This window comes from Octopus bimaculoides, chromosome 1 (assembly GCF_046866305.1).
Source record: "Octopus bimaculoides isolate indiv1 chromosome 1, ASM4686630v1, whole genome shotgun sequence".
Taxonomy (NCBI): Eukaryota; Metazoa; Mollusca; class Cephalopoda; order Octopoda; family Octopodidae; genus Octopus; species Octopus bimaculoides.
In genome coordinates this window covers 156,952,862-156,966,287 of record NC_142928.1, presented here as the reverse complement: position 1 = coordinate 156,966,287, position 13,426 = coordinate 156,952,862, and the positions used below count along the sequence as shown (strand labels likewise).

The window sequence follows — 13,426 nt, the reverse complement described above, 5'->3', positions numbered from 1 at the left end:
AGCAAACAAAGGTCACAATAAATAACTAAAAAAATGGCTATGAAAACATTGAAATTATAAAAATTGATAACGTCATCCTAGTCATGCATAGCCAATAAAACAAGCACTATTTAATACCTGTTTTAGTTAATACCTATAATAGTATTTGAATTTATTTACACTGCCAGAACTCTGAATTTGCATGCATTATCCTGTTTTCAAAAATCTACATTAATATAAAATGTGAAATTCAGTTAAGCACAATGGAAAAGCCCTGCCAAATCCTCCATTTCTTGTAACCTGAATGCTTATTACTTTCATTTGTTCCATAACCAAATATTTCAAGTAATTATATTAATTTTAAATGGAATATGTAAGAAAGCAATGTGGTGTTGTTCGAAGCATTCCCCAAACTATAATAGGACTATCTTTAATATTTCAGATGCATACTCATTTGTTATCAACAATTTATTTTGTTAGAGTTGTAGTTGAAATACAAATCAAATGAAATCAATAACTCAATGGCCAAATTAAAATTTCATTTTTTGGTTGTCATATCCACACTAATAATCAACTATAATAACATAAAAGTAACAAGGCAAAAACAGAAAATTACAGACAAAACAAGGTGTTTAAAAATATAAGGATAAGGAAAGGACTATTAAAAATAAGTATGCACAAAATATTTTATAAAATTGGATACCATGCATACTCAGTTCTTTTCCCCTCATACTATTAAACATCTTATTTTGTTGATAATTTTCTATTTTTCATTGTTCCACAGCTTTCTATTATTTATTTACCTGCAGAAACAGGAAATTTTAATCAAAATGTCTAGTTGCTACACAAAAGTATGTTATGAGACAACATCATGGTTTTGTGCTCATATGTAAATTAAATACAAACACACAGACATAAATTTTATGTTCATTTTCCCAAGTTGGTTGAGTCTCATAATGCTTCGCCATTCAAAAGATCTTTTGCATCTGGAACACACAGTAATAGAGAAAAACTAGACAACTCTGTTGCTCTGTATATCAGCTATTTTGTGTATGTGTGTGTGGTTTGTACAACTGCATATCCTTTGTATGAGTATTGCATTAATCTACACAATATTTTCAAGAGACACTTGCAAAAATTACTGGATAAAGGACAATTACCTGTTCCAATTATCAAAGTCAATCCCTTCCATGTAATACAATAATGTTTTTTTTTTTTTTTTTCCAGAAATCACTTCATAAAGAGAGTAATTTATTTGTCAAGTCAATAATAACAGATTGATAGCATCTTCATACATCATAGAATAGTATAAGACTTCAAAATCTACCAACCAACAACGGTTATTACACCAATACATTAAGCTATTTATTTCTATTATTACTGCTTATTCATAAAACTTCACAAGGACCTACAATAAATATAGCTATCTCATTTTAAATAGCTGATATGAAAAAAAAAAAAAAAATTAAATGACAAATTTTATTTTTACCCAACTGATTTCCAGTTTTTTTGTTTTTTTTTTGCAAACTTAACAAAAGTTCTGTTGAAACCAAGATGCAGCTTTAAAAGTTTTTATTTTACAACCAACAAGACCAAATTTCATAAAAAATGAATACCTTAAATACTGTTTATAAAACAGAAATATCTGTAAGTATATATAATGGCATTTTATTGTAATTATTCCAATTTTTAAGGAAGCTAACAACAGGTAGGTCTACTGAAAGAAATTTAACTTTCCTATTCTTAATTTATTACAAGATAATATAACAATTGTTTTAACATTACAATGGTAAGACTTGATATAATCATGTTCTACTTACTAAATGGAAATGCTAATAACTGGCATTAGCAGCAACAGAAAAATAAGTTATACTTATTATGCAATACTTATTTTTAAAAAAATAATACATCTGACAGATACTTGCCACTAACATAACAAACACAAATGTAGACAATTATAACATTATCAACAAATATCAGACAATGTATTGGTTGTTTCTTTTACTCAAAGCTCCAACAATCTGCTGTAGATATGTTAACCAAAGTAAAAAAAAAAAAAATCAGGACATAGAATCTAATGTGTCAATTTCTAATTTGAAGATTAATATTAGTGTTTTATCAAAAGTGAGTAACAGGACATATTCAGCTGATGGCACTATGTGCTAAAATGTAGATTATCTTTACCAAACTGAAATTATTTTCATGCAGAAAGGCCAGTAAAAATGATACAGAATATACCACAAACTTTTCAATCAACTAATGACAGAAAAAAATTGAAAGCAGATACAATTACTAAGTAAACACCCAACATTTAAACAATAATATAGAGGAAGATGATCAAGAGCAGCTATTACGTATCAACGTAATGAATTTAGAATTTCAAATAATTAATTCTTGAAATTCGTTTTTTATATATATTCCTTAATTCTATTTACAGGGTAGCACTGCAATTTTGAAACAGCAGCACCATTGTTCTCATGTCATCATAGTCATTATCATTTGGCCAGAATCATTGAGTATAGTTAAATTTTTGGCCAGCTGAGCCTGTGACTCGATTTCAATTCTTGAATGTTTTAAAACATTTAATTTCCTCCTTTCTTAAGAATCTCAGGATTTATGCCCATGAAGGATAGGAAACAATACCAATGTAATATGGTACCTGAATATTTGAATTTATTAGAATTTTAATGGGTTTAACAAATACAGGCAAGAAATTGAATGAATTACATTGAGCACAAACATGGCCTTGTATTTTGCCAAAAGAAATAATTATCATTCTTGTTACTATGATTAAGTGGCACCACAATATTTATGTGCAAAACCAGCATAAACTTCCTAATGGCACTGTTCAAACTTCATGAGTTAAAATCCTTAAGATGATCAACTTTTATGTTTAAATATAGCATGAACTCATTTTGAAACTACTAAAACCTTTAAGTTTCTAATACACATTGAAAATATTTAAATATACCATTTAATTAGAACAAATAGTGAAAAATAAAACAGCACCTATGAGCAACAAATATGAGTTAGATTTGAATGCATGTTTTCTTAAAGTCTATAAACATATACAATTACATATTTTCTATATTGTTCTTGGTATACAGAGTAGCATATAATAAACATTAAAAAAAAAAACATTTTAGGAAAAATAAATGTCTAAATAGAAAATAGAAAAGTATAAGAAATAGAAAACAGAATATTTTCATATAAAAATAAAACAGAATAAAATTTTCAGCAGATTACTTTTATGAGCTTTGGCTATGATTACTAAATAATCCAAATTGATAAATGTTGTGGGACAAACCTAATAAGAATGATACTGTCGTCGGTTTCAGTGGCATAACGACTGAAAAAGAAATCAGTCTTTCAGTGCCACAGATTATTAAATATTGTTGTTGCAAGTCCAGGCACTTGTAGCTGTGCAACCTAAGAGTACTGTAAAGACAAACTCACTGCATTGATAGAACCATAGAAAGAGGGAATCGAGAGGGAAAGAAAATATATTAGAAACTATGCTTTTAAAGAATTGATTAAAAAAAAAAAGGTGTTAAACATATCCATATAGCATTTTTGTTTTCAAATTGAATGCAAGAAGTTGATGTTAATTTTTTTTTTTAAATTAAAAATTGAAATGAAAATAACTAGTCAATGTAAAATCAGTTTGTCTTAAATTAAAACAAATAATCTCATTTTGTGGAATAAGATCTAGCTTGAAAAAAGAAACAATTATTTAAAATACTTTTATAAAATGGTCATACAACCACATCCTACTTATTCCATTCTTAACGCAAACTTTTTAAGTCATATTTTTCAAATATTCCATGACTTACCTTTAGTATAATTACCACTAAAAGCAAACACTAGCTATTTTCTCAGACAGTTACTCAGTCACGCGACCAAACCAGGCAGTAGTAAAACATTTTAGCAACTTTCACTTGTATAATAAACTCTCATTTAGAACAGGCAGTCATTTTCAGTTGTCTTTTTTTAACCCTCTCATTACCTTATTTGTCATTGACATACACTATGTATTTCAATTTGAAAATAATCAGGAATTTTTAGTAATTAAATAAAATAACTTTTCACCATGAAGCAAAGCTCATATAAGATTATGGTGAAAGGTACAAAATTAAATGTGAACATGCTAACATTGGCAGTTTTACTTTATAGAACCAAAAGCTGTTTTAAAATTAAAATTATCTACCTGTGTGTATATATGTTTATATTTCTTCTTGTTCTTCAGTTACTGAAAGTCCTTAATTTTCATTCTTATACAACAAAATACTTTCAGCATGCAAAGGTTATGTAACTTAACATTTGAATGAAGATTAGTAGTTTTTTTTAACTCAAGCCCTGGATACTCCTTGAATTATATTTTTAGTTTTACTTGGACTTTTACTATAAAAATAACTGAATTCATTTACTCAAACATTCAAGGTGCACAACATGCAAAATATTGCCTTGCTACCGTCTATTCTCCCCTCATACTGAACATGGACATTTTCTTAACAGAATTAATTTCTGAAGATCAAGAATGAAAACTGAACATATTTCTATGATCTAATTCTCATGATGTCTCCTAAATTTTGCTAATAAATAAATTACTTTCCTTGATTTACAAAAACACAACACTTAGCTTTAATGAGTGAAATAATTACACTATGTCATCTATCTATGGAAGCTCACATTACACAGAATAAATTCCTTTTTGACATTTCAAAAATTTTTTCTTGCTTTCATAGTTATATTTGGTATAATTTTTTTTCTAAAGTAGTAATAAAGTTTCAAATATATGTGACAAAAGTACTGAAATATAGTTCTCAGTCAACATTAATACCGGAAATTGCAACACAATATGTTCTCTTTCTTATTAATATTAATTGAGAATGTATCTTTATGAAAAAATATTCCTATTTTGATTTACATTACAATACCAGTAACTGGCTTGACTATTCCATATCATATGTAAATTACCAACTTAAATTACAATTAACATTTATTACAACATTAAAAAAAAAACATTTTACCCATTATTATACCCAAAATGCTTTAAAGTATCACCTACCAAGAAAGCTAGTCCACTGATCCATCATTCTGGCAAATCATGGTTGTAATCTTATTAAATAATGAAAGTTAATACTGAATTATATAGAATAAATAGAATAAAATACCTTTCTTTCTTACATTATTAAACCCGTTAAATTATAGAAATTATAGCAACACTGAAAGCCAGAAGAATTCTGAGAAAATGTCAGAAAGCCTACTATTCCTATCAGTATACAAACTTTCACTTGTATATTCTATACATTTAATAAATTAAATGCTTCATATTGGTTTATTATCAACATGAATAAAGAGGAGTATAACAAACAATAAATCTGTCGAATTACATTTTAGCTATTTGAGCTGTAGTCATTTCAGTTCTATTACATTTTAATAGAAAAAAGCCACGCAAGCAGGCGTTGTCTAGCAAATATCAGGTCAGACAGCACAGCAGCACCAAGGTGTAAACAGCAAAACTAACAGCATCACTAACAACAATTAGACATGCTTCTTACCAAAGTTAGAGATGTTGTAACCTACCAAACAGCTAGAGAATAAATAATCTAAATCTATTCATTTATAGTATTAAAAAAAGCATGTATTGAAACAAGCCAATTAAACCAGTTGAACAAACAACAACAACAATGTAAAAAATCTTTAAAAAATACAAACATCTGAGTTACTAGGATGTAATATCAATTTAATGTTTAACAAGGAGTCTACTGGAACAAGAGAATTTAACACTAATTTACAGATATAAAAGAACATAAAATTAACACTACTTTTACAGTAGTGATAATTTAATATTCTATAATTATAACACTCCTGTCTTAGACAATAACAAAAGACACCAAGTTAATTTTATTCAAGATGTAGTGTTAACACAAGTGTGTGAAGGTAATTGCTAATGATGACCAAAATAAAGGAGACTAATAGAATATGAGTAAAAGATAAACATAAAGGCTGTAATGTATTAGTTTAGGGATGTCTTTAAAAGAGAAAATAATTATATTCAAATTCATCAGAACTGATTACATTTTTGAAAAGTAGATAGGACAGTCAAACTATATGTGCAAGAATCTATACACATTTGAAACCAGTGTTGATACACTGATTCAGTGGAACCACTTCATATTTGTAATCACATAACAGTTCTTTAAAATTTTCTTTCTATTCCTTTACACCTATGCCAACCCCCTATACAAACATGTAGAACATAAAATTGTTTTGTTTTCAGTTTTTCATAACTGTTTACTTAAGCTGTAAAGCAAAATTGACTAATGGTGAAATATTTTGCAAATTTAAGCAATTATAAAAGAAAACCTTAATTAGTCTAAGCTTTGAAAATTTTTTTTTAAAAACTGAACTTTCAATCTTTCAAATAGAGAATCTTTGATCAAAAAATTTTTCTTTTTAAATTCATTCAACTATTATAACTAATTTAATCACCATTTTTAGAAACTAAGTTTTAGGCCTTACTTTTTAAAACTACAAATATAATTTGTTACAAAATATATAATAAACAGATTAAACAAACATCAACAGCAAGTCAATCGTATCAGAAGTATTAAGTTGCTATTGAGTTAAAAAAAAAAAAGCCAAGAATAAAATTCCTAAATGAAATATAGTGTTTTTCAGTAACTATACCTAAATAATCTGATCAAAATTACAAGTCAAATAGTTAACTAGAGAATTAGCAGTACCTTAAGGCACTATCTTACTGAGCATAAACTTTTTTGTAATTTAAATAATCTTAACACACAAAATGACACAAACATTCACAAATATTTCATGCAGATAATGCATCTTCTTTTAGCAGACCCAAGCATTGTAGATAAATATTGTTTCCTGAAACAAACTTTATTGAAAACATTTAAAAGAAAATATTTTATTTATACAAAAAAAAAATTTAAAAAAATTAAAAATTCCATTACAAGAAATCACCAATAAAAATTCCAAAGAATGATCAGAGGAATATTTTACAATTATTTCTATTAAAAAACATGAAAAAATCCAATTAACTAATTACAAAATAAACACTAAATATTAATCTAGTATAGACTACAAACCAACAGATAGGAGATATAAAGAATTTTTTGACAGAGTTGGTCTTAAATCTCAACAAAAAAGTAATTATTGGCAAAAGATAGTATTCCTCAATATTTTAAACATTGAGATATGGGAACTTAAAAATAAAATAATACGAATGTAATTCTAAGTCAAACCAGAAATTACAGTTGCATAATTAGAGCAAATTTTGTAGTGATGGTAAGCTTCGTTTATTTTAATATTTCTTAACATTTGCTAATGGTAATTATAAGAGAGAAAATTAAAACAAAGTTAATAGTTTTTAAATATATCTATATAATTGAGAACACATGAAAAAAGTACAACTGTTTTGTTTTACATTTTCATCAGATAGAAAAAATATAAGACTAACTACTATAAATAACTAAATTACTGCTATTATAAATAAGCATTACATTTAACTGTTTACTCATACTAGTGAATGACTTGTAGCTACTATATAATATATGTAAATATATTCCAATGTAGAGAAAGTTATACTAAGTTTGTAGTTTACACATAAAATAAAACCTGTTTAAGAATTAAGAACTTTGAACTTTAAAACCCGAAATTTCATGAAAAAGTAATAAAATTTTCAGGAGTCAAGAGAGATTCAACACAAGGAAACAATATCCAACATTTTAACTTACCGATTATGATCTGGACCTATCATAGAATATTTATAATCAGCTTGTATTTTATTTTGCTGCAGAAATTGATGGAGTCTGCTTTTAGCATTTTCCAGTGTCCAGTTGCCGTGAATACTAGCATTCAAGTCAAGATCTTCTGACTGAAGAAATAAAATCAGAATAGTAATGAGAAATCTAATACCTTAATTATATCTAACATATGTAAATTAAGTTTATTATTAGTAGTGTCATGTCACCGAAAACTGAGATTGAGTTCATTTGTGCTATATTCCATGCAAAAAGATCTACTAGTTCCATCACAGATTCCAGCTAACTGCAATGTGCCCATCTTTAGAAAAAGATATTGCAAATATCAACAATCTAAACTTGTCCAATATCATTATGAGCAAATAAAAAAAGATTCTTTACGTGGTTGCTCAACCTGCTAGATCTCACTTTACTGTCTTAAAAACAGGAAGGACATATTAGACAACATTGTTCTATAGTCAATATGCTTGAGAAGAGGGGGGGGGGAAGTGATATTCACACTTAGAAAGGCTTTTGATCAGAGTTAATCTGGTTCTAAATAACAACGAGTATCAGCTTGTGCAACTAGCGCAGTGTCAGTATATAACCTCCTAAATATTTAGTTTCTGACATCTCTAAAATAACATTAAAATTCTAATTTTTATAAAAGGCTTTTAAACCCTTTTCATACCAACCCATCAAAGATAAACCTATAGTTCTATTGTTTCAATTAATTCTGAAATTAACGAAGAACAGAAAAATAACTATCATTATTATGCTGGTATTTGGAACATAAATTAACAGTCCATTTTGAAAGTTTTTAATTTAGATCACTTTTAACGAGGAGTTTGCATCATATAGAACCAGAGGGCAGTCTTAGATGGGTTAGTGTCAAAAAGGTTAAGATGACCTAAATTAAAACTTTCTGTTAAAATCTAAGTTACAAAAAACCAACTTAATAATGGCAAAATTATTTAATTTTTTACTAAGAGTTAATTGAAACAAAAGTGTATTTAAACAGAAATATGGTAACAAAAGATATCATAACATTTAGTTCTTGCTTCATTGCTACAGGACTACTATAAAATGAAATAGTTATCTATCAATGATCCATTCTTCTTTGCCAAGCATTATTGGAAGTTCTTGTACATGGAAATATTTTCTTCCTATTAATTATAATAAATAACCACATTAAAAGCTACTTTCAAGTTATTATGTCGATATGAATATGATCTATGTCTTCCATTTTATTCAAATACAAAAGGAAACAAAGCCCACACAACATTTGCATCTTTTTTTTTTTTTTTAGGCTTGGTCAGAGAAGATAGGATAAAACCCACAGCATTTTTAGGGCTACCAATGCTGACTGTGCTGAATTCTTAAAACAGTCAAACCTGCTAAAGGCACCCAAAGGTCAGACAGTGGTACTAACAGGATTTATCCTTCAGATATATTTCCACAGTTTCCATCTACCAAATTTCACTCACAAGGATTGATCAGCCCAAGGCTATGGTAGAATGTATTTCTATAAGATACAGCATAACAGATTGAACCTGGCACTATGTAGTCGCAAATTTAAACTTCTTAACTCCAAAAAAAAAAAAGTCTGCACTTGCCCTAAACTTAACAGAGAACAATTATGAAACAAGTCCACCACCACCACCTCTTCACTCAATACTTCAACTAAATATGGTAAATAAATAATGTAGACATTGACAGCAAAAATCAAGAAAAAATGATGAAAAAATAATTACTTCTTCCAATTTCCTTTTTTCTGCAAGTCGGTCCAAATAACTCATTGGTGGGCCCCTTTGATAAGCAGGAATATCTCTGTTAGCGTCTAATCCAGGGAAAGCTATCAAGAAAGAAGATATTTGTTTAAAGTAAATTCTTCATTAACAAACTGTTTTTTCTAAAAGCGAAATGTATAGAAAGAATTAACTTACAGCCACCAGAAGATATTCCAGAATCAGTCATATCATCTGCAGGTGTGTCATTTCCAGACACAGTTTCTGCTGTCCCAGCACCCATGCCAACAGTTAACTGGAAGATAAAAGAATGCAAAAGGGAATAGATAAAACTGTACTTTACTATTACATATTATTTGTGATTCATGGTTTTAGCTAAAAATTCATTTTTAAATGTTTTCTAGTTTATATCATGAATAATGCACATGGCTATTAATTTATCCTACAATAACAATTTTGAAGTGGTGAAATACAAAATAGCAATGCATAATATATTCCAGTTAACAGTTTCTTCATATATATTAAACGGAACTATTTAAAAGCTATTCTGAAGTCGACATGAAGACCTTGCAGTGAAAATTCTTAAATGTTAATCGACATTAATTTATTATTATTTATAAACACATTGGTGTCACATGAAAAACATTCAATCCACTCTGCAAAGTGGTTGGTGTTAGGAAGGGCATCCAGCCATAAAAACTCTGCAAAACAGACACAGTAGCCTAGGGTAGTCTTCTACCTGGCCAGCTCTTGTCAACAGTCCTATTCATGCCTGCATGGAAGATGGATGTTAGTAAACAACCTAATGAATTGTGAAGATACTCTACATATCTAAGAATGCTAACAATAATAGAATATTAATGTAGACTTGACATATTTAAGATGCAAATATTGTTAATTAAAAAAAAAATTTTTTTAAAGTTTTCTAAAAGACTGAAGATATGTACTTACAGTAGGCACTTCTGATTGTTGGACCTGTCCCTGCCGAACTAAGAACTGGACAAAATCCCTAGCAGCATTTGCCTGGGAATCTTTTTTATTTGTTGAATTACCAACACCAATGTAGTCGAAATTATCAACCCGAATCTAAAATGAAAAGAAATAAAAGCATTTAACAAATCATTATTAATATTATTTTAATTTTTAACCCAAATTTTTACATTTTTTACATTCACATTGAAATTATAGGAAAGTATCAAATTGTTTAAAATTATCTAGGAAACACAAGTTAACAATAAAGGATATCGGATGAGCAAGCTAGGACCATTATCTGTTTTATTACAGTAATTATACACAAAGTAATGTTCTGGATTCAGACTAAAAGGTAAAGAACTTGAAGCAGGAAGTAGAACAGGAAAACCCAATTGTGATCAGGAATCATAGTTTACAAATTGTAAATCATAACTCAAACTGTTGCTGCCAGTTTGCAACCGTGTTATATCAGCAACAGGTCAGAGAGCAAGTTGTACAAATGATTAAATGGTTATTGACTTCTGAAAGATAAAACTATGTTAATCATATTTCTATTAATATTTTATGTATGTAGCACTGCCCACAAGTCTAAGAATTGTACTTTAAAAATGGCAACTCTGAAAGAAAATCTGAGAAATATTGATGGAATGGATGAAAGATGAAGACAAGATAAGCAATGTTTTATTAAAAAACACACACATTCTCTCTCTCTTTTACAGTCATTGGACTATAAACATGTTGGGGCACTAACCTGAGTTTAGTTAACCAAATCAAATCCTGGTGCTTATTTTTGCCTGATACTTTATCAGTTTCTTTTTTCTTGAACCACTAAGTTACAAAGACGTGAACAAACTAACACCAGTTGTCAAGTAGAGAGCAACAAACAAGATGCATGCACGCACATACACAGAATAGGATTCTAAACATTTCCCATTTACTGAATTCAATGACAAGGCACTGGTACACTAGGGGCTCAGTAGAAGACATTGGCCCATGACAGCATGCAGTGAGACTGAATCTGAAACCATGTGGTTGCAAAGTTAACCAGAAAGCCATGAGTGAACCTACACATACATATAAAAAGAAGTAAACTTTATTGGAGGATAGTATAGCCACCCCTTCTCGATACCAAACATGAGAACTTTTTTTGTAACTTTTCAAACCCTAAATATCTCCTTCTATGCAGTGCTAAAGAAACTGCCCAAGAATATTTGCAACTCCAACCTCTCTGCCTACATAATGGAGACAATTTTTATGCTGAACTACACTTAACACTGTAAATGATGCAAGTTACAGACTATATTTTTATATCAATATAACAGGTAAATTCTAAAACTTGTGAGTTTCTCAAAGTTTTACATGCAAGTCAGATTGCATTGTGGTTGAATTTGAGTTTAAAACAATGATTCAACATGTGTTGATATCTTTATAAAATATTAAATTCAGGAATGATAGTCGAGAAGCTTCTTTAGACCTGAAAGACAACCTCTCTAGTGCAATGCACAATAAAATGGACTCAGTCCATGCTGTTAAGTGAGTGATAACAGAAAGGGTGCTATTTCACTAAAGAAACATGCAAAAATCTGTGTGTATGTATACACACACACATTCTACTAATCATACTAAGCCACTCATAATTGCCACGAAAGTATTCAATGTGTACTTATTACATCCTCAGCTCTTTCTATACCTTATATCCTCAATTTCTTCATCTCTTCCTCTACACATAGTACCATGCCACCCAACCTATACATTCTGGATCTCCCCTGCCTCCACATTCATATCCTGCTACCTTTCTTTCTCTAGTCTTCTAAATCATGATGCTCAAATGCAGAGGGGTGGTATTTCAGTCTTGCAAACTTCACTCACCATTCTCTCTATGCTCTAGCATCTCCTTAGTCACCTCTGCAACTCTCTCCACAGCCACCACCTCCTCACAACAACAAATCCATTTCTTCCATCGTACTGTAACTTCTAACAACACCTCACCAAATGTCATCAATTATCTCTTACAATTGAGGAGGTGCTTTCACTCTCTGAGTTACAAGGTGATCTCACTACTATTAGTGCATGAAAAAAAAAAGCACTCTATAAAGTGGTTGGGAAATGAAGCCGAAAAAACACAAGGCTTTAAGGGACTCCTTTAGTTTTGTTGTGGGCAAGACAACCTCTACAATGCTAGTGCCATGAAAAGAATGTATGCAGTGTTAGATGAGCATCCAACCATGGAAACTAAGCCAGAACTGAAACAAGATGTGATCCTCTGACCTGTTGAACTACTGAATCTATGATGTCAGCATGGAGAAGAAAGAAATGATAAATAATAAGACATACACCATCTATCACTGATGACTTTGTTGTTGGTTTGCCAGATGAAAAATGACAGTGACAAGTGTAAGCTAATTTAATGCAAGCATAGAACAAACAAAAATTGAAAAACACATTAACAGCTGTTTCTATTTGCTTAACTTTATGAGGTGCAGGCATAGCTGTTTAGTAACTAAGTTGCTAAACCAATCGAAAGGTTAAAGTTTCATACCACTGAGTGAAACCCAGGGCAGGTGTTTTCTATTGTAGCTCTGAGCTGATCAAAGCCTTGTGAATGCATTTGGTAGACAGAACCTGAAAGAAACCCATCACACAGGAGAGAGAGAGTGTGCTTATATATCCTTGCCTTGCCTTCACATGATAATTGTAAATGAGTAGCACTCTTACGGAAGTGGTGTCATTCATTTCCAATCTTACATAAAAATGTGTCTGGTCATGAGGAAATATCACCTCACATCGGAACAGGTGAAGGTTGGTAATAGGATGGGCATCTGGCAGTAGAAAAATCTACCTCAACAAATTCCACCCAACCCATGCAAGCATAGAAAAGTGCATGTTAAAAAACAACAATAATATGTATCTAAAAAGTTAGATACACTTGAATTTTAATGTAGTCAGTAGAAATTAAGA

General features: G+C 29.8%; 1 protein-coding gene across 5 annotated transcripts in view; it reads right to left on the bottom strand.

The window, feature by feature from the left end:
* Positions 1–13,426, bottom strand: part of LOC106868436 (ATP-dependent RNA helicase A) — a 58,629-nt gene that overhangs the window by 28,114 nt on the left and 17,089 nt on the right. For 4 of the 5 annotated variants that reach the window (XM_089360892.1, XM_014913702.3, XM_089360885.1 and 1 more), the window contains exons 3-6: positions 10,448–10,582; positions 9,695–9,791; positions 9,503–9,603; positions 7,743–7,882 (exon numbers count right to left, since the gene is read on the bottom strand). Coding sequence is in view for 2 of the 5 variants with exons in the window: in XM_014913702.3 (XP_014769188.1) it covers positions 7,743–7,882; positions 9,503–9,603; positions 9,695–9,791; positions 10,448–10,582 (473 nt within the window). In the remaining 3 variants the exon portion in view is untranslated. Of the gene's footprint in view, positions 1–5,047; positions 5,099–7,742; positions 7,883–9,502; positions 9,604–9,694; positions 9,792–10,447; positions 10,583–13,426 lie in introns of those variants that run through there. The other variant, XM_089360905.1, reaches the window with a different exon arrangement.